Source organism: Hypomesus nipponensis, chromosome 19 (assembly GCF_054491055.1).
Source record: "Hypomesus nipponensis isolate SF chromosome 19, ASM5449105v1, whole genome shotgun sequence".
Classification (NCBI taxonomy): domain Eukaryota; kingdom Metazoa; phylum Chordata; class Actinopteri; order Osmeriformes; family Osmeridae; genus Hypomesus; species Hypomesus nipponensis.
The window spans coordinates 646,420-669,554 of record NC_140379.1 but is presented as its reverse complement, the minus strand read 5'-3'; the positions used below and the strand labels follow the sequence as shown (position 1 = coordinate 669,554).

General features: G+C 44.4%; 1 protein-coding gene across 1 annotated transcript in view; it reads right to left on the bottom strand.

Annotated features, from left to right (window-relative positions):
• Nucleotides 1-1,220: 1,220 nt before the first annotated feature.
• LOC146246472 (protein kinase C-binding protein NELL1-like) overlaps nt 1,221-23,135 on the bottom strand; it is a 109,261-nt gene continuing 87,346 nt past the window's right edge. The window contains 6 exon segments of the mRNA XM_084682886.1: nt 1,221-1,938; nt 2,017-2,241; nt 14,491-14,667; nt 15,043-15,071; nt 15,074-15,235; nt 17,825-17,962. Coding sequence (XP_084539012.1) covers nt 1,888-1,938; nt 2,017-2,241; nt 14,491-14,667; nt 15,043-15,071; nt 15,074-15,235; nt 17,825-17,962 — 782 coding nt within the window. The 3' untranslated portion in view covers nt 1,221-1,887.

Below are 23,135 nucleotides of genomic sequence, written 5' to 3'. Positions count from 1 at the left end.
TTTAACAGCCCCACAGATACTAAGAGGGTTAAGGCAAGAATAGAAAAAGAAAAAACGTCTCGTAAAAACAACAGAAATGTTGTTTCTCTGACAGCAGACAGGAATGCTGGAGGATGGTGTGGGTGAGAAGCTGTTTGCTCTTCATGTCTTTACACAAGCCTCCGCTTTACACCATATTTACAGTAAAACAACCAGAGAGAAAAGTCAATCATTCACTTAAATTAATACGTGTAGCTATGATTATACCGCTGATTAAAAAAAAACGGTATAACTTGATCATAAGATCAGTATGTAACAACATTTACACACACTCAGAAATCCGATTATACAGTTATTTCATATCAAATCGATCAATAGAGTAATCTCAAAGCATTAGTTACTTGTTTACTCCCCACACTTTATTGTACAGTCCTCCATTTCACAAGTTCATTCTGCTGTTGAAACACTGACCAGGTGTGACCAGCCAGTGACGTAACCTTAGAGACAACAGCACTGTGCCAGAAGGAACAGGTTCATACCGGATGGTACCTGCACTTTACACAAAGGTTTCAGTACGTACATATCCTCCAGTAGCAACACTGTAGGTACATGGGAGCTGCTATGCAGTTACACTTCATTACTGTTAAGTGTCGACTATCGTTTCCGTCTGATATGAAGTTCAGCTCTGGACTCTGTGGGCAGGCGATGCGGGAACCATTTACAAGATGTCCATTTGAGCATGTTTTTCACAGTTGGTATATTCATTTTTACAAGCGTCTAGCACTATCGCTTCTTGTGATACTGCAGTGTTCTTTACATATCAAATGTTGCAGTGAGACACAGACAAAAATAATCCACTCAGTGCGAAGAAACAACGATATATAGACAGTGTGGTGAGACTGTCTGTAAACCAAGATCTACTTCCTGTTTCTGAGCTACTATTTCTAATCCCCTTCCCTTCCTGTTTCACCCTTCATACCCCTTACATCTCCCTCTCTCACCCCCCCTCCTTCCCTCCTGTCTCCTGTCTCCCTTCATCCCCGCTCCCTCCCTCTCTCTCTCTAATCCTCCCTCCATCTCCTGTTCTCTCTCCCCTCACCTTCTCATTTTCTATTCCTTTCTGTCTTTCTTTCTCCCCCAACCTATCCCTCTCTCAATCCCTCCCTCTCTCTCCACCCACCTCTTTCACTCTTTTTACTCCATCTTTCTCCCCCGTCTCTCTCCCCTCCTCCCCTCACTCTCTCTGTCATCCCAGTGTAGGCTAACTCCCCTCCTCCCCTCCCTCTCACTGTCATCCAGTGTAAGCTAACGAGGCAGCAAGTACGGATGGATCTTGTCCTTTGTGCGATGCGGCATGCGTGAGGAACGAAGGATCAGAGGAGGAGGTCTAGACCGCAATCACAAACAATCAAAGATGTCCACCGCTCTGTACACCGCCTCCTCCTCCCCAAACACGACCCAGGCTGCATCTGTGCCTGCTGCCTCTCCTCTGGTCCTGCCTGCGAAAGGAAGCCGGAGTGCTGGAGGGCCTAGTGGTTCTGGACTGAGGAGGATGGGGATCTTGAGGGTGAGGAGAGAGAAGGGTCCACCCTGCTACAAGCCTCTGCTCCCCTCTTAACACCCCGGCTCCACGGGCTAGTAACAGGCTCATGGGTCCAGTCTTTGTGTAGGTGTGTGAGTGTAGGTGTATGTGTGTGTTGGGCTGTGTGTATGTGTGTGTGTGTGATGAAAGAGTCCTCTAATGGAATGAGTGCTGCAGTCTAGGAGAGGAGTGGTGGACTGACGAAGGAGGAGAGGAAGAGAGAAGAGGAGAAGAAGGAAAGAGAGGAGAAGGTCTTCAGAGGAGAGGAGGTCTTCACAGGAGAGGAATCTTTAGAGGAGAGGAGGTCTTTAGAGGAGAGGAGGTCTTTAGTTGTTGTGAAGACAGTCCAGTTCCACAGAGCAGCAGACACTCCCATTCTGAACAGAAACAGAGAGGGCGGTTACCATGGTTACATGAGTATGTCTACATCCATGTGTACATGTACGTGTCTCTACCTTGCAGGTGCAGGTGGTGCAGGGTGAGGAGGGGAGACTCCAGGTGGCTCCGCTGAGACGCGTGGTGCCCTGCAGGTCCTGACAGGTCAGGGTGATGTCGTAGGAGAGGCTGTCAGCCAGGCAGGGCTCTGTCACACAACGAGGACAGCACTCGCCCTCCGCCACCGACGAGAAGACACACGGCAGCACCGGACACGCCAAGGGCCAACAGTCCACCTCCCCCTCCTGACGAGGCGTGGAGCGAGCACACAGGCAGACATACAACCATGTTCTGTGGTTGTGCTGTTGCTCAAGATGTTTTTAATGTGTGTCTGCATGTGCTGTACAACAACCTCTCAGAGGACTATAAAGGTTTTGAAGTCTAAGTCATCAAGATTGCATCGGTAACTACTTCTCATGTAGAAACACTTCCTCATCTGTCCTGTTCAGCTTTAGAGACAGTTAGACAACACTTCCAGAACGCATCCTGGAATCAGAGTTGTGTGTGTTTCTGTGTGTTAGCAGTGAGGACTGCTGTGTGTGTAAGTAATAGGAGCTATGAGGAAGGCCGGCTGATCCAATTAGAAGTGTTTGTGTTGACCTGCTGGGCTGGGCTGTGTGTTGCCACAGCAGCCCAGCAGCTGTAATTTAGAAGCTGTCAGCTGATTATCAGACCTGTCACCACAGCAACCCCACAACCACAGTTATCTAAGACCAGACCCCATTCCCCAGACTAAACTAGGCTAGATCAGGCTAGACAAGACTAGACCAGACCACACCAGGCCTGAACAAACGGTGTCTGTTTTGATGGATTTGAAGAAGCTATCATTAAGCCAGAGCATGCCACATTGCCCTAGGGACTTGATCTGTTCCACACACGAGGATGACACTACAACATGTTACCATGTGTAAAGGCAACTTCAAAAGGGTGAAGTGAAACGTCACATGACACAGAGCACAGACACTGAACAATATTACCCCCGGAACTCTGAGGTAAGGGCTAGAAAAATAAACCCTCACTATTCTAGAACCTGGACTGACTGGAAATTTAGTGTGTGGACCTTTTGGGTTTCTAATTGAGTACCCCTGGGATGAAATGACCAAAGGGGATAGCATGTGAGTTTTGGGGGATATGACCAAAGAGGTTAGCAGGTGTGTTTTGGATGAAATGACCAAAGGGATTAGCAGGAGTGCTTTGGATGAAATGACCAAATGGGTTAGCATGTGTGTTTTGGGGGATATGATCAGAGGGATAAGCATGTGTGATTTGGATGAAATTACCAAAGGGATTAGCAGGTGTTTTTTGGATGAAATTACCGAAGGGGTTTGTATGTGTGTTTTGGGGTAAATGACCAAAGGGGATAGCATATGTGTTTAAGGGGAAATGACCAAAGGGGATAGCATGTGTGTTTTGGGGTAAATTAACAAAGGGATAGCATGTGTTTTTTGGATGAAAAGACCAAAGGGCTAACCATATATTATATCTGTATTTTTTTTCCTTTTGTACAATTAGTCCACATATTTAAGGCACAATATTCCTATATGTTTAATGTATGCACCTTCCTGCCAAAATAAATTCCTGGTTTGTACAAACATTCATGGTAAATAAAATCCCGTCTGATTCTGTTTTTTGGATGAAGTGACCAAAGGGGTTAGCATGTGTTTTGGGGGAAATTACCAGAGGGATAGCAATGGTTGTTTTGGGGGAAATGACCAAAGAGCCTAGCTTTTGTGTTTCTGGGTAAATGACCAAAGGGGTTATTATGTGTGTTTTGGGGTAAATGACCAGAGGGGTTAGCATGTGTGTTTTGGATGAAATGACCAAAGGGGTTAGCATGTGTGTTTTTGGGTAATCGACCAAATGAATTGGCATGTGTTTTTTGGGATGAAATGACCAAAGGGGTTAGCATGTGTGTTTTTGGGGAAATTACCAAAGGGGTTAGTATGTGTGTTTCGGCGTAAATGACCAGAAGGGTTAGCATGTGTGTTTTGGATGAAATGACCAAAGGGATTAGCATGTGTGTTTTGGGGGGAAATTACCAGAATGGTTAGCATGTGTGTTTGGGATGAAGTGACCAAAGGGGTTAGCATGTGTTTTGGGAGAAATGACCAGAGGGATAGCATGTGTGTTTTGGGGGAAATGACCAAAGAGTCTAGCTTTTGTGTTTCGGGGTAAATGACCTAAGGGGATAGCATGTGTGTTTTGGAGGAAATGACCAAAGGGGTTAGCATGTGTGTTTTGGGGTAAACGACAAAAGAGGTTATTATGTGTGTTTTGGATGAAATGACCAAAAGGGTTAGCATGTATGTTTTGGATGAAATTACCAAAGGGGTTGGTATGTGTGTTTCGGGGTAAATGACCAAAGGGGATAGCATGTGTGTTTTGGTGGAAATGACCAAAGGGGTTAGTATGTGGGTTTCGGCGTAAATGACCAGAAGGGTTAGCATGTGCGTTTTGGATGAAATGACCAAAGGGGTTAGCATGTGTGTTTTGGGGGAAATTACCAAAGGGGTTAGCATGCGTGTTTGGGATGAAGTGACCAAAGGGGTCAGCATGTGTTTTGGGGGAAATTACAAGAGGATTAGCATGTGTATTTTGGGGGAAATGACCAAAGGGGTTAGCATGTGTGTTTCGGGGTAAACGACTAAAGAGATTATTTGTGTGTTTTGGGGTAAATGACCAAAGGGGTTAGCATGTGTTTTTTGGGGGAAATGACCAAAGTGGTTAGTATGTGTGTTTCGGGGTAAATGACCAAAGGGGATAGCATGTGTTTTTTGGATTAAATTACCAAAGGGGTAACCATGTATTATTGCACTATCTGTATTTTTTTGGTTAGATTGTAAATTATGGCTACTTATATTTTATTTTTTATTTTGTATTCCCCTTATTTTTAGCTAGACGTTGCTCCTTTTTTATAGTTAGTCCACATATTTAAGTTTCAATATTTCTATATGTTTAATGTAAGCACCTTCCAACCAAAGTAAATTCCTTGTTTGTGCAAACATTCATGGTAAATAAAATCCCTTCGGGGTAAATGACCAAAGGGGTTAGCATGTGTTTTTGGGATGAAATGACCAAAGGGGTTAGTATGTGGGTTTTGGCAAAAATGACCAGAAGGGTTAGCATGTGTTTTTTGGATGAAATGACCAAAGGGGTTAGCATGTGTGTTTTGGGTAATCGACCAAAGGGGTAATCGACCGAATGAATTAGCATGTGTTTTTTGGTAGGAAATGACCAAAGGGGATAGCATGTGTTTTTTGGATGAAGTGACCAAAGGGGTTAGTATGTGGGTTTCGGCGTAAATGACCAGAAGGGTTAGCATGTGTGTTTCGGCGTAAATTACCAAAGGGGTTAGCATGTGTGTTTTGGGGGAAATTACCAAAGGGGTTAGTATGTGTGTTTCGGCGTAAATTACCAGAATGGTGAGCATGTGTGTTTTGGATGAAATGACCAAAGGGGTTAGCATGTGTGTTTTGGATGAAGTGACCAAAGGGGTTAGCATGTGTTTTGGGGGAAATTACAAGAGGATTAGCATGTGTGTTTTGGGGGAAATTACCAAAGGGGTTAGCATGTGTGTTTTGGGGGAAATTACCAGAATGGTGAGCATGTGTGTTTTGGATGAAATGACCAAAGGGGTTTGCATGTGTTTTGGGGGAAATTATAAGAGGATTAGCATGTGTGTTTTGGGGGAAATGACCAAAGAGTCTAGCTTTTGTGTTTCGGGGTAAATGACCAGAGGGGTTAGCATGTGTGTTTTGGATTAAATGACCAAAGGGGTTAGCATGTGTGTTTTGGGGAAAATTACCAAAGGGCTTAGTATGTGTGTTTTGGCGTAAATGACCAGAATGGTTAGCATGTGTGTTTTGGATGAAATGACCAAAGGGGTTAGCATGTGTGTTTTGGATGAAGTGACCAAAGGGGTTAGAATGTGTTTTGGGTGAAATTACCGAAGGGAAAGCATGTGTGTTTTGGGGGGAATTACGAAAGAGTCTAGCTTTTGTGTTTTGGGGGAAATTACCAAAGGGCTTAGTATGTGTGTTTTGGCGTAAATGACCAGAATGGTGAGCATGTGTGTTTTGGATGAAATGACCAAAGGGGTTAACATGTGTGTTTTGGATGAAGTGACCAAAGGGGTTAGCATGTGTTTTGGGGGAAATTACAAGAGGATTAGCATGTGTGTTTTGGGGGAAATGACCAAAGAGTCTAGCTTTTGTGTTTCGGGGTAAATGACCAGAGGGGTTAGCATGTGTGTTTTGGATGAAATGACCAAAGGGGTTAGCATGTGTGTTTTGGGGGAAATTACCAAACGGGTTAGTATGTGTGTTTTGGCGTAAATGACCAGAATGGTTAACATGTGTGTTTTGGATTAAATGACCAAAGGGGTTAGCATGTGTTTTGGGTGAAATGACCAGAGGGATAGCATGCATGTTTTGGGGGAAATTACCAAAGAGTCTAGCTTTTGTGTTTTTTGGATGAAAAGACCAAAGGGGTAACCATGTATTATTGCACTGTCTGTATTTTTTTGGTTAGATTGTAAATTATGGCTACTTATATTTTATATTTTATTTTGTATTCCCCTTATTTTTTGCTAGACGTTGCTCCTTTTTTTATAGTTAGTCCACATATTAAAGTTTCAATATTTCTATATGTTTAATGTATGCACCTTCCTACCAAAGTAAATTCCTTGTTTGTGCAAACATTCATGGTAAATAAAATCCCTTCGGGGTGAATGACCAAAGGGGTTAGCATGTTTTTTTGGGATGAAATGACCAAAGGGGTTAGTATGTGGTTTTGGCAAAAATGACCAGAAGGGTTAGCATGTGTGTTGTGGATGAAATGACCAAAGGGGTTAGCATGTGTGTTTTGGGTAATCGACCAAATGAATTAGCATGTGTTTTTTGGTAGGAATGACTGAAGGGGATAGCATGTGTTTTTTGGATGAAATGACCAAAGGGGTTAGTATGTGGGTTTCGGCGTAAATGACCAAAAGGGTTAGCATGTGTGTTTTGGGGGAAATTACCAAAGAGGTTAGTATGTGTATTTTGGCGTAAATTACCAGAATGGTGAGCATGTGTGTTTTGGATGAAATGACCAAAGGGGTTAGCATGTGTGTTTTGGATGAAGTGACCAAAGGGGTTAGCATGTGTTTTGGGGGAAATTACAAGAGGATTATTATGTGTGTTTTGGGTGAAATGACCAAAGGGGTTAGTATGTGTGTTTTGGATGAAATGACCAAAGGGGTTAGCATGTGTGTTTTGGATGAAGTGACCAAAGGGGTTAGTATGTGTGTTTTGGATGAAGTGACCAAAGGGGTTAGCATGTGTGTTTTGGATGAAGTGACCAAAGGGGTTAGCATGTGTTTTGGGGGAAATTACAAGAGGATTATTATGTGTGTTTTGGGTGAAATGACCAAAGGGGTTAGTATGTGTGTTTTGGATGAAATGACCAAAGGGGTTAGCATGTGTGTTTTGGATGAAGTGACCAAAGGGGTTAGTATGTGTGTTTTGGATGAAGTGACCAAAGGGGTTAGCATGTGTTTTGGGGGAAATTACAAGAGGATTATTATGTGTGTTTTGGGTGAAATGACCAAAGGGGTTAGTATGTGTGTTTTGGATGAAATGACCAAAGGGGTTAGCATGTGTGTTTTGGATGAAGTGACCAAAGGGGTTAGTATGTGTGTTTTGGATGAAGTGACCAAAGGGGTTAGCATGTGTTTTGGGGGAAATTACAAGAGGATTATTATGTGTGTTTTGGGTGAAATGACCAAAGGGGTTAGTATGTGTGTTTTGGATGAAATGACCAAAGGGGTTAGCATGTGTTTTGGGGGAAATTACAAGAGGATTAGCATGTGTTTTTTGGGATGAAATGACCTAAGGAGATAGCATGTGTGTTTTGGGGGAAATTACCAAAGGGGTTAGCATGTGTGTTTTGGGGGAAATTACCAAAGGGGTTAGCATGTGTTTTTTGGATGAAAGGACCAAAGGGGTTAGCATGTGTGTTTTGGATGAAATTACCAAAGGGGTTAGCATGTGTGTTTTGGGGGAAATTACCAGAATGGTGAGCATGTGTGTTTTGGATGAAATGACCAGAGGGGTTAGCATGTGTTTTTTGGATGAAATGACCAAAGGGGTTAGCATGTGTGTTTTGGATGAAATTACCAAAGGGGTTAGCATGTGTTTTTTGGAAGAAATGACCAAAGGGGCTGGTATTTGTGTTTCAGGGGAAATGACCAAAGGGGTTAGTGTGTGTGTTTAGGGGTAAATGACCAGAGGGGTTAGTATGTGTTTTTTTGGGGATTAAATGACCAATGGGGTTATTATGTGTTTTTTGGATGAAATGACCAAAGGGGTTAGCATGTATATTTTGGATGAAATGACCAAAGGGGTTAGTATGTGTGTTTCGGGGTAAATGACCAAAGGGGTTACCATGTGTGTTTTGGTTGACATGACCAAAGGGTTTAGCATGTGTTTTTTGGGATGAAATGACCAGAGGGGTTAGCATGTGTGTTTTGGAGGAAATGACCAAAGGGGTTAGTATGTTTGTTTCGGGATGAAATGACCAAAGGGATTAGCATGTGTGTTTCGGGGTAAACGACCAAAGGGGTTATTATGTGTTTTTTGGATGAAACGACCAAAGTGGTTAGCATGTGTGTTTTGGATGAAATTACCAGAGGGGTTAGCATGTGTGTTTCTGGGTAAAAGACCAAAGGGGTTATTATGTGTTTTTTGGATGAAATGACCAAAGGGGTTAGCATGTGTGTTTTAGAGGAAATAATCAAAGGGGTTTGCATGTGTGTTTTGGATGAAATGACCAAAGGGGTTAGCATGTGTGTTTTGGATGAAATTACCAGAGGGGTTAGCATGTGTGTTTTGGGGTAAACGACCAAAGGGGTTATTATGTGTTTTTTGGATGAAATGACCAAAGGGATTAGCATGTGTGTTTTAGAGGAAATAATCAAAGGGGTTTGCATGTGTGTTTTGGATGAAATGACCAAAGGGGTTAGCATGCGTGCTTTGGATGAAATGACCAAAGGGGTTAGTATGTGTGTTTTGGATGAAATTACCAGAGGGGTTAGCATGTGTGTTTCGGGGTAAATTACCAAAGGGGTTAGCATGTGTGTTTTGGGGTAAATTACCAAAGGGGTTAGCATGTGTGTTTTGGGGTAATCGACCAAAGGGGTTAGCATGTGTTTTTTGGGGATTAAATGACCAAAGGGGATAGCATGTGTGTTTTGGAAGAAATGACCAAAGGGGTTAGCATGTGTGTTTTGGGGTAATCGACCAAAGGGGTTATTATGTGTTTTTTGGATGAAATGACCAAAGGGGTTAGCATGTGTTTTATGGATGAAATGACCAAAGGGGCTAGTATGTGTGTTTTGGATGAAATGACCAAAGGGGTTAGCATGTGTTTTTTGGATGAAATGACCAAAGGGGTTAGCATGTGTGTTTTGGATGAATTACCAGAGGGGTTAGCATGTGTGTTTTGGGGTAAATGACCAAAGGGGTTAGCATGTGTTTTATGGATGAAATGACCAAAGGGGCTAGTATGTGTGTTTTGGATGAAATGACCAAAGGGGTTAGCATTCGTTTTTTGGATGAAATGACCAAAGGGGTTAGCATGTGTGTTTTGGATGAAATGACCAAAGGGGTTAGCATGTGTTTTATGGAAGAAATGACCAAAAGGGTTAGCATGTGTGTTTTGGGGTAATCGACCAAAGGGGTTATTATGTGTTTTTTGGATGAAATGACCAAAGGGGTTAGCATGTGTGTTTTAGAGGAAATAATCAAAGGGGTTTGCATGTGTGTTTTGGATGAAATGACCAAAGGGGTTAGTATGTGTGTTTTGGATGAAATTACCAAAGGGGTTAGCATGTGTGTTTTGGGGTAATCGACCAAAGGGATTAGCATGTGTTTTTTTGGGATTAAATGACCAAAGGGGATAGCATGTGTGTTTTGGAAGAAATGACCAAAGGGGTTAGCGTGTGTGTTTTGGGGTAATCGACCAAAGGGGTTATTATGTGTGTTTTGGATGAAATGACCAAAGGGGTTAGCATGTGTGTTTTGGATGAAATTACCAGAGGGGTTAGCATGTGTGTTTCTGGGTAAACGACCAAAGGGGTTATTATGTGTTTTTTGGTTTAAATGACCAAAGGGTTCAGCATGTGTGTTTTGGATGAAATGACCAGAGGGGTTAGCATGTGTGTTTTGGATGAAATGACCAGAGGGGTTAGTATGTGTGTTTTGGGGTAAATGACCAAAGGGGTTAGCATGTGTTTTTTGGTTTAAATGACCAGAGGGGCTAGTATGTGTGTTTTGGGGTAAATGACCAAAGGGGTTAGCATGTGTTTTTTTGGGATTAAATGACCAAAGGGGATAGCATGTGTGTTTTGGAAGAAATGACCAAAGGGGTTAGCATGTGTGTTTTGGGGTAATCGACCAAAGGGGTTATTATGTGTTTTTTGGAAGAAATGACCAAAGGGGTTAGCATGTGTGTTTTAGAGGAAATAATCAAAGGGGTTTGCATGTGTGTTTTGGATGAAATGACCAAAGGGGTTAGTATGTGTGTTTCGGGGTAAATGACCAAAGGGGTTACCATGTGTGTTTTGGTTGACATGACCAAAGGGGTTAGCATGTGTTTTATGGATGAAATGACCAAAGGGGCTAGTATGTGTGTTTTGGATGAAATGACCAAAGGGGTTAGCATGTGTTTTTTGGATGAAATGACCAAAGGGGTTAGCATGTGTGTTTTGGATGAATTACCAGAGGGGTTAGCATGTGTTTTTTGGATGAAATGACCAAAGGGGTTAGCATGTGTGTTTTGGATGAATTACCAGAGGGGTTAGCATGTGTGTTTCGGGGTAAATGACCAAAGGGGTTATTATGTGTTTTTTGGATGAAATGACCAAAGGGGTTAGCATGTGTTTTATGGATGAAATGACCAAAGGGGCTAGTATGTGTGTTTTGGATGAAATGACCAAAGGGGTTAGCATGTGTTTTTTGGATGAAATGACCAAAGGGGTTAGCATGTGTGTTTTGGATGAATTACCAGAGGGGTTAGCATGTGTGTTTCGGGGTAAATGACCAAAGGGGTTAGCATGTGTTTTATGGATGAAATGACCAAAGGGGCTAGTATGTGTGTTTTGGATGAAATGACCAAAGGGGTTAGCATTCGTTTTTTGGATGAAATGACCAAAGGGGTTAGCATGTGTGTTTTGGATGAAATGACCAAAGGGGTTAGCATGTGTTTTATGGAAGAAATGACCAAAAGGGTTAGCATGTGTGTTTTGGGGTAATCGACCAAAGGGGTTATTATGTGTTTTTTGGATGAAATGACCAAAGGGGTTAGCATGTGTGTTTTAGAGGAAATAATCAAAGGGGTTTGCATGTGTGTTTTGGATGAAATGACCAAAGGGGTTAGCATGTGTGTTTTGGATGAAATTACCAAAGGGGTTAGCATGTGTGTTTTGGGGTAATCGACCAAAGGGATTAGCATGTGTTTTTTTGGGATTAAATGACCAAAGGGGATAGCATGTGTGTTTTGGATGAAATTACCAAAGGGGTTAGCATGTGTGTTTTGGGGTAATCGACCAAAGGGATTAGCATGTGTTTTTTTGGGATTAAATGACCAAAGGGGATAGCATGTGTGTTTTGGAAGAAATGACCAAAGGGGTTAGCATGTGTGTTTTGGGGTAATCGACCAAAGGGGTTATTATGTGTTTTTTGGATGAAATGACCAAAGGGATTAGCATGTGTGTTTTAGAGGAAATAATCAAAGGGGTTTGCATGTGTGTTTTGGATGAAATGACCAAAGGGGTTAGCATGCGTGCTTTGGATGAAATGACCAAAGGGGTTAGTATGTGTGTTTTGGATGAAATTACCAGAGGGGTTAGCATGTGTGTTTCGGGGTAAATTACCAAAGGGGTTAGCATGTGTGTTTTGGGGTAAATTACCAAAGGGGTTAGCATGTGTGTTTTGGGGTAAATTACCAAAGGGATTAGCATGTGTTTTTTTGGGATTAAATGACCAAAGGGGATAGCATGTGTGTTTTGGAAGAAATGACCAAAGGGGTTAGCATGTGTGTTTTGGGGTAATCGACCAAAGGGGTTATTATGTGTTTTTTGGATGAAATGACCAAAGGGGTTAGCATGTGTTTTATGGATGAAATGACCAAAGGGGCTAGTATGTGTGTTTTGGATGAAATGACCAAAGGGGTTAGCATGTGTTTTTTGGATGAAATGACCAAAGGGGTTAGCATGTGTGTTTTGGATGAATTACCAGAGGGGTTAGCATGTGTGTTTCGGGGTAAATGACCAAAGGGGTTAGCATGTGTGTTTTGGATGAAATGACCAAAGGGGTTAGCATGTGTTTTATGGATGAAATGACCAAAGGGGTTAGCATGTGTTTTATGGATGAAATGACCAAAGGGGCTAGTATGTGTGTTTTGGATGAAATGACCAAAGGGGTTAGCATTCGTTTTTTGGATGAAATGACCAAAGGGGTTAGCATGTGTGTTTTGGATGAAATGACCAAAGGGGTTAGCATGTGTTTTATGGATGAAATGACCAAAGGGGTTAGCATGTGTTTTTTGGATGAAATGACCAAAGGGGTTAGCATGTGTGTTTTGGATGAAATTACCAGAGGGGTTAGCATTTGTGTTTCGGGGTAAATGACCAAAGGGGTTAGCATGTGTGTTTTGGATGAAATGACCAAAGGGGTTAGCATGTGTTTTTTGGGATGAAATGACCAAAGGGGATAGCATGTGTTTTATGGATGAAATGACCAAAGGGGCTAGTATGTGTGTTTTGGATGAAATGACCAAAGGGGTTAGCATGTGTTTTTCGGGGTAAACGACCAAAGGGGTTAGCATGTGTGTTTCGGGGTAAACGAACAAAGGGGTTAGCATGTGTGTTTTGGATGAAACGACCAAAGGGGTTAGCATGTGTGTTTTGGATGAAATGACCAAAGGGGTTAGCATGTGTGTTTTGGATGAAACGACCAAAGGGGTTAGCATGTGTGTTTTGGATGAAATGACCAAAGGGGTTAGCATGTGTTTTATGGATGAAATGACCAAAGGGGCTAGTATGTGTGTTTTGGATGAAATGACCAAAGGGGTTAGCATGTGTGTTTTTAGCATGGGGGTACTCAATAGGCGGACTCCGGTCCGGATTCGGACCCAGACACAATACAATTTGGACCAAAGCCAAAATCAACATTCTAATTTTGAGTCTATCTATCTTCCGTGTCCAATCCAAAGGTCCAATTAGGAGCTGTAATAACTGTAATCACCATGACAACTCACTCAACGTTGGTCATGCCGGTTGTGTGTGTCATTCGCAACAACGCAAGCTAATCGATTTGCTCACGGTACCTGCTTCTTCCTTAGGGAAAATCATGGCGTGACAAAACCCGACAAAAAGCAAAAAGTTGAGTCCAAAAATCACAAATTTCAGACAGTGGGATGACAAGTATGCATTTGTGCTGCTGATGGGTCATACAAAACCAATGTGTTTAATCTGTATTGAGACGGTTGCCCTTGTCAAAAGTGGTAATGTGATACGTCACTATGGACACCTAAACATGGACACTTTGAACAAAATTATCCCAGAACTCTGAGGTAAGGGCCAGAAAAATAAACCATCACTCTTTACGGACCCTGGACTGAATGGACATTTGGTGAGTGGAGCTTTTGGGTTTCTAATTGAGTACCCTGGTCTAGGCCATGAGTAACTACCATACCACAAATGGCCCACTATTGCCCATAGGTGGCGCTACAGGCCACGCCCCGACGCACACACATCCAAGGCTTTCTGGAAAGGGTGGGCTGACGAAGCCCCAACCTTCACTCTTTGGCTTGAAGCAAAAGCCCTGGTGGATATTGGTGGTATTGCATTTCTGATTTGCGTCAGGGAGGATGGATGGGAGCAGGGCCGGAGTGATGGCATCACTAGACAAGGTTTTACCAATTGAAAAATTGCTATGTTTATTTTACATAAAGCTCAAAAAATCAAGCTCAAAAAATGATTCTGCGCTCAAATAATGGCCAAAAATGTTCGCATTAAGTGTGGAAATCGAATGGAAATTGAATGTTTACAACGTCTTGCTTCGTCCCTGATGAACACTCGGATCATCAAGCAGTCTTAAAACTTTCATTTTTTTCTTAGCGGAAAACATAATGAGCAAAATACAATATCCCTAAGAAAATCATGTTCTGCTAACAGTGGTATGGTGCCAGGTCTGGGTAGGAGCGGAGGCCTGTTGTTCTGGGGATATACTATTTAGTTAGATGGTCCGCAAGTTTTTATTTATTGGCTGAGTGGTCCTTGGTCTGAAAAAGTTTGAGAAACACTGTTCTACAATGTACATTTTTATAATATTTTGCCATTTTGAGGAGGAACCCACATCGCTGCATGCAGCTATATTTAGTTTTGCTTTTGTCTTATTCAGCAGTGTACAACAGAGTCATGAACTTCTGCTGCTGCTGGACTGTGTACTGACCAGGCAGCGGCACTGCTGACAGTTGTAGACCCAGGAGTCTCCGCTGTGGTAGAGTGTGCGTCCGCTCTGGTGGAGACACTGACTGCTCTGCCTCGTGTCACACTCCGCACAGCAGAACAGGTCCACGCCCGCATCCGTGCAGTCACACTCTCTCCTCCTGCAGAAGATCTGGCCGTCCTGGAACACACACACACACACAGCTTGGTTACACTCCAGCAAATGCACAGCCTGGTTATACATGGTTTATAGATGGGACAATATATGCTTCTTGTTTTGGCTACCCGCAATGTTTGGGGCTATCTCATTGTTATGATCAGTGACCTATGCACTTTTGTAAAGCTCTCTCTTGGAAGTCATTTTGGATAACAGCGTCTGCTAAATGAATACATGTAAATGTGTAATAGAGGAATAAAAACACGTCTATAAAGATGCTGCATAATGTACGGCGGACATAAAACCATCCTGCATCATTGTAAACAGCAATAAACTGGGAAGCTTTACCTGTGCATGTTGCTGGGTATAGTGTGTGTGTGTGCGTGTGTGTGTGTGTACCTTGCAGCTGCAGGTGGAGCAGCGGTCCTGGGGGGGCTCCACTGCTGCCCGCTAAGTCTGAGCCCGTCGCCAAGACGACAGTCTCCGCTGCAGGACGGGCCTGAATCACACACACAGTGGAAGCCACCGGGCAGGTTCACACACTCACTCTCGTTCCAGCAGGTGTGCATGTGCAGGCTGCACTCGTCAACGTCTGAAACACACACGGAGATGAAGAAGTATTGACAGAGAAATCTATTATTTATTTGTTTTTGGATTCCTGAAATTCTCACCAGAACCTTTACTTTTTCTTTAAATGTTAAATTTTTATACTTCACTGTCAGTTTGAAATAATCTTCTTTCCTCCTCTCTTCCCCCTCTGTCTCTCCTTCCCCCCTCTCTACCTCTCCCCCCTCTCTACCTCTCCCCCCCCTCTCTACATTTACATTAAGCAGACGCTCTTATCCAGAGCGACTTACAGTAAGTACAGGGACATTCCCCCCGAGGCAAGTAGGGTGAAGTGCATTGCCCAAGGACACAACGTCATTTTGCACGGCGGGGAATCGATCCGGCAACCTTCTGATAACTAGCCCGACTCCCTCACCGCTCAGCCATCTGACTCCCTCTCTACCTCTCCCCCTCTTCAGAGCTCCACAATGAGGAAAGCCATTAACAAAGTGATTTTCCACCTTAACTTTTAATTGTGCTCCTCCCACTGAGATAAGAGGCCGGAGCCACACACACACACACACACAGTATACACATATACACACATGCACACATTATACACATATACACACACACGTACAGACTCCAGACCTGCATACACACTGTATAGACACACACACACACAGCCAGTGCTTTGACTTCAGTAACAGCCCTGCAAACACACACACAGTCACACAAACACTCTAATTGGTTTCTGCATCAACCCACCCTGACAGACAAAGAGCTATGGACACAATTTATTGTACATGTGACACGCTATTTGCATAAACTAAATGAAAGCGTCGTCGTGGAGACAGACATAACTCTGCTAGCCTGTGATTAATGATTGTCATGGCGGAAAGTCTGAGCATTCTACTGGCGACTGTAGCTATAGCACACAGCAGGCTTTTACACACACACACACACACACACACACACACATATAGGGAAGTGCATGCCTACGAACACAAACACGTATATAGAAGTATATGGCCATGCCCACACACACACACACACACACACACACACACACACATAAGGCTGACAGTGTCTTTGGGAGACAGATGTGGATAATTAGACAGTGCCTGGGCTCTTCAGACTCTTCTGTATGTCTCCAGGCAGCCATATGGAAAGGTCATGTACATCACAGTGAGACAAAACACACACACACCCTCTCTCCACACACACACACCCTCTCTCAACACACACACACACACACTCCTACAAGACAGTGTGAGTTTGCATGCAGTGTATTATCCTAATCTTTATGCACAATCTGTTTATTAAAAACCTCTTTCCCTGAAGCGCTGGATAAATCATCTGTGTTCAGATAGAGCCCTGCTGTTGTACTGCAGAAAGAGAGAGAGGGAGGGAGGGAGGGAGGGAGGGAGGGAGGGAGGGAGGGAGGGAGGGAGGGAGGGAGGGAGGGAGGGAGGGAGGGAGGGAGGGAGGGAGGGAGGGAGGGAGGGAGGGAGGGAGGGAGGGAGGGAGGAGGTGCAGGCCTCAACCCTTAATAAACACACCAGCCTCTATTCCCTCAACTTCCATTCCCCATCCTAGCAAAGCCTCTATCAGCCTCCATCCTAACACAGCCTGTCCTCCATCTTCCCCCTCTCTCCTCCTCCTCCCCTCTCCTCCTCCCCTCTCCTCTCTCCTCCTCCCATCTCCCCTCTCCTCCTCCCATCTCCCCTCTCCTCCTCCCCTCTCCCCCTCCCCTCTCCTCTCTCCTCCTCCTCCCCTCTCCCCCTCCCCTCTCTCCTCCTCCCATCTCCCCTCTCCTCCTCCCCTCTCCCCCTCCCCTCTCCTCTCTCCTCCTCCCATCTCCCCTCTCCTCCTCCCCTCTCCCCCTCCCCTCCCCTCTCCTCTCTCCTCCTCCCATCTCCCCTCTCCTCCTCCCATCTCCCCTGCTCTCTCTCCCCTCACTGCTCTCCTCCTCCCCTTTCCTCTCTCCCTTCTCCCCTTTCCTCTCTCCCCCTCCTCTCTCCCCCCTATCCCATCTCCCCTCTCCCATCTCCTCCTCCCTCCCATCTTGTCTCTCCTCCCCCCTCTCCCCTCTCGTCCCCCCCTATCCCCTCTCCCCTTTCCTCCTCCCCTTCCCTCTCTCCCCTCTCCTCTCTCCTCCTCCCCTTTCCTCTCTCCCCCCTATCCTCTCCTCTCTCCCATCTCCTCTCCCTCTCTTCTCTCCTCCCCCCTATCCCCTCTCCTACTGTTCCTCTAGTTGACATGTGGAACCAACATGCCTGCACTTGTCACATGGCACAGGCTGAACTGATGTTCATCTCTCTCCCCCTCCCTCTCTGTTTCTCTCTCCCCCTTCCCCTTCTTCACCCCACTCTCCTGCCCCAGTCCTCCCTCCCTCCTCTCTCAGAGCCAAACAGATGGGAGGTCGTGACATGTTAGCAGCTGGTGACAGTGTGGGTGTAAAAGTGTAACACATAAATAGCTTGTGTGAGCAGACTGTTCAGATTTTGGACTGGGTTACGACTGAGGAGTGTGTGTGTTCATATGAGAGTGTGTGTGTGTTCATGTGAGAGTGTGTGTGTGTTCATGTGAGAGTGTGTGTGTGTTCATGTGAAAGGGTGTTATCAACACTCACCAATGCAGGAACTCCCATCAAGGAGGTAGGAGCCATTGTCATGGAAACCGCGTCTGCACTCACAGTGGTACCACCCAGGCAGGTTGACGCAGTGAGAGTGGAGATGGCACTGAACCAGACCATCACACTCATCTACGTCTGCACACAAACACACACAAAGAGGCACAATAAAAGAGAATATTAGTTTCAAGTCTTTTTCAGGGTCTTTTTCAGGGTTTCAGGGCCTTTTGAATAAACCTCAAAGAGTTTTTCTTTCCCATTCCGGTATCTCTCTCTGCATGTCTTCCTCCTGGTGCCTCTCCAGGTGTCTCAGCTGAGAGGAGGAGAGCTCCACCGCACAGGAGGAGACCCACGGCTGGGGCCTCCAGGGACACGTCATGGTTCAGACAATGTCTTCACATTGTGGACTATCGTGGAACCAGTGGTAACTCATCACCTGTAGTAACACAACCCCTACAGTAGAGTTGGGTCGCTACATCAAACAAACAAAACAATGCTGATGCATATATCAACTGAGGAACACAACTTCCTATTCCTATCCTCAGGGCGTTCATGAGAGGATTCTACAGCAATGTGCTCACACACACACAACATTAATCTCTATTTAGCTTTTTCTTTCTTTTTCCTCTCCGTGTCTCCGGACTCCTGTGAGCAGACGTGTAGAAGCAGGAAGACCAGGGAATCTGCTGCTCCAGGAGTGTAAGCTTCTCATCCATTATACATCACTCAGTCTTCTCCAGCTTTCCACATCTTATTCTAGGCTAAGAGGCCACCTACACACACACACACAATCCACACCAGATACACACACTCTGATCCTTTTAATATGGCCTGGACCAAGACCCACACACCCTGCACACACACACACACACACACACACCCTGCACACACACACACATTCTGATCCTCTAAATATGGCCCAGGCAACAAAAGACACACACACTGATACTTAAAATATGACCTGGGAAAATACACACACTTGAATGTGTGCTTACTAGCTGTGCTGATGTCTGGGAAGCACACAGACACACACACACACACACACACACACACACACAGAGACACACACACAGAGACACACAGACACACACACTGACACACACACACAGACACACACACACACAGACACACACACAGAGACACACAGACACACACACACACACACACACACACACACAGAGACACACACACAGAGACACACAGACACACACACACACAGACACACACACACACAGACACACACACACACAGAGACACACACACAGAGACACACACACACACACACAGACACTCATACAGGCTTTCAGCCATTATATTGCCCCTAGATTCCCCTCTGCCCTCTAATCCGTGTGGAATGTATGTTTGCCCGTGCTCTCTCTCTCTCTCTCTCTCTCTCTCTCACTCTCTCTCTCTCACACACACACACACACACACACACACACACACACACACACACACACACACACACACTCTCTCTCTCTAACACACTCTCTCTCTCTCTCTCTCTCTCTCTCTAACACACACACACACACACACACACACAGAGGATGATCCAGCTCTGTACCACCCTGCTGTCACATCACATTACCCACAATGCACTGGGCCAGGGCCAGAGGGACAACACAACATCCAAAGCATTTACAAATGTTTTTTTTGTGTGTGTGTGTGTGTGTATGAGTTCAAAGAAAGTGCATTGCTTGTCCTTTTACTGCCAATAAGATTCTAGTCAAGAGAAGAAAGGAGTGTTCCAGAATGAACATGACAGTACATGGTGCTCCCACGACACACCTGCTCTGCTTCTCCTCCTGAGGAACAAGCAGCTCCAACACAGACACAACAGGGAGGGTGTTCCTGTGCGTGTGTGTGTGTGTGTGTGAGTGTGTGTGTGAGTGTGTGTGTGTTCCCAAGAAGGTCTCTTGTAAAGTTCCACCCCCAGTCGACCATCTCTTCAAGAGGTCTACTTTAGCACAGATCAAACCAGAGAGAACATATAATTTACATGAGAATGACTCTCTCAATGAATAAAACATCTAATCACAGGCACATGTTCTGGAATAGACCAGTGCTCTGTCAGTCGAGTGTGTGAGAAGCAGCGGGAGCTAGCTGGAGTTAGCTGGAGACGTAGCTGGAGTTAGCTGGAGTGCTAGCTGGAGTTAGCTGAGGAGCTAGCTGGAGTTAGCTGAGGAGTTAGCTGAGGAGCTAGCTGAGGAGCTAGCTAGAGAGCTAGCTGGAGAGCTAGCTTGAGTTAGCTGAGGAGCTAGCTGGAGTCAGCTGAGGAGCTAGCTGGAGGCAGCAGGAGTTAGCTGAGGAGCTAGCTGGAGTTAGCTGAGGAGCTAGCTGGAGTCAGCTGGAGTTAGCTGAGGAGCTAGCTGGAGTTAGCTGAGGAGCTAGTTGGAGTTAGCTGAGGAGCTAGCTCGAGTTAGCTGAGGAGCTAACAGAAGCAGCTGCAGGCAGACAGAAGCAGTGTTGTCATGGCACCTGTCACACCCTGCAAAGTGATCTGTGTCACAACACACACATCTACAAATGCATACATACACACATTTACACATGCATACACGCACACACACACATCTACACACACACACCCTCTAAAGTGTGTCTTTACTCTTCATAATAAAAGGCCTGGGGTGAAAGTTAATCTGTTAATCAGACACACCGTCCCAGAGGATGGTAACACACACACACACGGGTGCACACTAACACACATTCACTCACACACACCTACAGTGCCCCCCATCACACACACACACACACACACACACACACACACACACACACACACACACACACACACACACACACACACACACACACACACACACACACACTGAGGAGCCAGACTGGGGGATGATGTCATGTTCAGTCTGGACAAAACCAACAGTAGGTGTTATACATCTACTGTCTGCATGTGTGTGTGTGTGACAGAGAAAGAGAGAGTGAGCGCTGTGAATTTAGAGGTGCCAAAATGTTTGTTTTGTTAACATGTTTGCTAAGTTTCGAGTTTTACTGCTGGCCAGCGAGCTATACTGTGGTTAGTGAAGTGTGAATGAACCTGTAGCCCGACAAGCATTACCATCAAGAACATCCTGGGTGGTTAACCACTGACATCCCTAACCCTAACCACTGACATCCTCACAGCACCAGCACCTGCTGCAAGTCACATACACAAAAGGCAGCAGGAACAAACCCTAACCATAACCACACACAGTCAATAAAGCTACGGCACAGCACTTTATCAAAGGGGTCATTGACTGGGTTTGGGGGGTATTTCACAAGGTCTCTGAATAGGGTAACATTGGTTGGGCTGAAAATGGCCCGGGTGCTGTTCTACGCCCCCTGGTGCTTGGTTGGTTTTCAACGAGTGACGATGCAGAGCAAAAACACAACACGGCCAACAGCACTCACTAAATGCTGATTTGATTTGACTCACTGAAACAACAAAGGTGGAGACTTGAAATAAAAACGTGCAAAAAAATCTATTGTGTACACAACATCGACTAGATATCATTTGAAATGATAACGTTAGTTGTTTCCACTTCCAGTGTATGCATATGAATACATGTATATACCATCCATACAGCATATCCATATGAATACATGTATATACCATCCATACAGCATATCCATATGAATACATGTATATACCATCCATACAGCATATCCATATGAATACATGTATATACCATCCATACAGCATATCCATATGAATACATGTATATACCATCCATACAGCATATCCATATGAATACATGTATATACCATCCATACAGCATATCCATATGAATACATGTATATACCATCCATACAGCATATCCATATGAATACATGTATATACCATCCATACAGCATATCCATATGAATACATGTATATACCATCCATACAGCATATCCATATGAATACATGTATATACCATCCATACAGCATATCCATATGAATACATGTATATATGAATACAGGATAAATACAGATAAAGCAGAAGCCCAAACCCTCCTGTCTGTAGAAACCCTACCCTCTTCTGGAGCTGAGATGAAGCATGCGATGACAACCAGCTCATAGGTCTGTGCTAGTGTGTGTGTGTGTGTGTGGTTGTGTCAGTGTGTGTGTGTACGTCTGTGTGTGTGTGTAAGTGCGCGTGCATGTATGTATATATGTCTCTGTGTATGTATATGCGTGTGTGTGTGTATGCATGTGCATGTGTGCATGCGTGTGTGTGTGTATATGCGTGTGTGTGTGTGTGTGTGAAACTAAGTGCTATGTGAGAAGAACCTCAAGAGGCTCAATTAAAGTCAGCGGGAGAGAGATGTGATTCATGTTCCATGATGGAACAGCAGATATCCCCTCACCCTGTTCTGTATGAGAGAGAGAGAGAGATCACCCTGTACTGTATGAGAGAGAGAGAGAGAGAGAGAGAGAGGGAGAGAGAGAGAGAGAGAGAGAGAGAGAGAGAGAGAGAGGGTGAGACAGAGAGAGACAGTTCTTTTTGATACAGATTCATGTTGCAGTGAGCCTTCTGGGTCAACACTCACATACACTCCTGCACACACATGCACACCAATATAACTACAATACTATTCCAGGTGTAATTGCTGTGTCCTGGAGTAAACCTGGTCTGTGCATCGTTAGTTTAGAGGATGTCATTTGCATTTCCTTTTTTTCAAGGCCTTTCCCGAACCAACACTGTTACTAACAACTCTAACAACCATCTGAAAGCTTTTTGTTTTTTAATTTACGTAAGTTGTTGTCTCGACTAGATCACCAAATATGCAATTAACAAACACCTGTCTGTAATAATCACGTTGCACATATTTACATAACATCTCATTCAATTAAAACTCTCCACTCTCAACTCACCCCGTCCTGTGTTACCCAGGCTACCAGGCTAACCCTGCACACCAGACACACACAAGAAAATACAGATGTGAAATGCAGACAGTTGCTCTTTTCCTCACACAAGATAATTAAAAGGTTAATTATCTCTTATTAAATGTCAGTTTTGCCTCTTTGGGCTCCCAGATCTTTGTGACTGTAGATCAGGTAAACTAGCAGGTAAACCAAATAACCACCACCATGATAACTATGTTGCCTAAGAAAGTTCTCCTTTTCTAGATTACTTGTGTTGGTGTCGTCACTGCCCAGGAATAGTATAGTAAAATAATACAACAGTTCTTTGACATTGTACTCAAATTGTGTTACCATAGAAACTGTACTTCACTGTGTGACTCAATGGTGAAGAAAGAGGGGAAGTGAGCTGTGTGTGTGTTTACATTGTGTGTGTGTGTGTGTGTGTGTGTCATTTCTGTCCCTGGC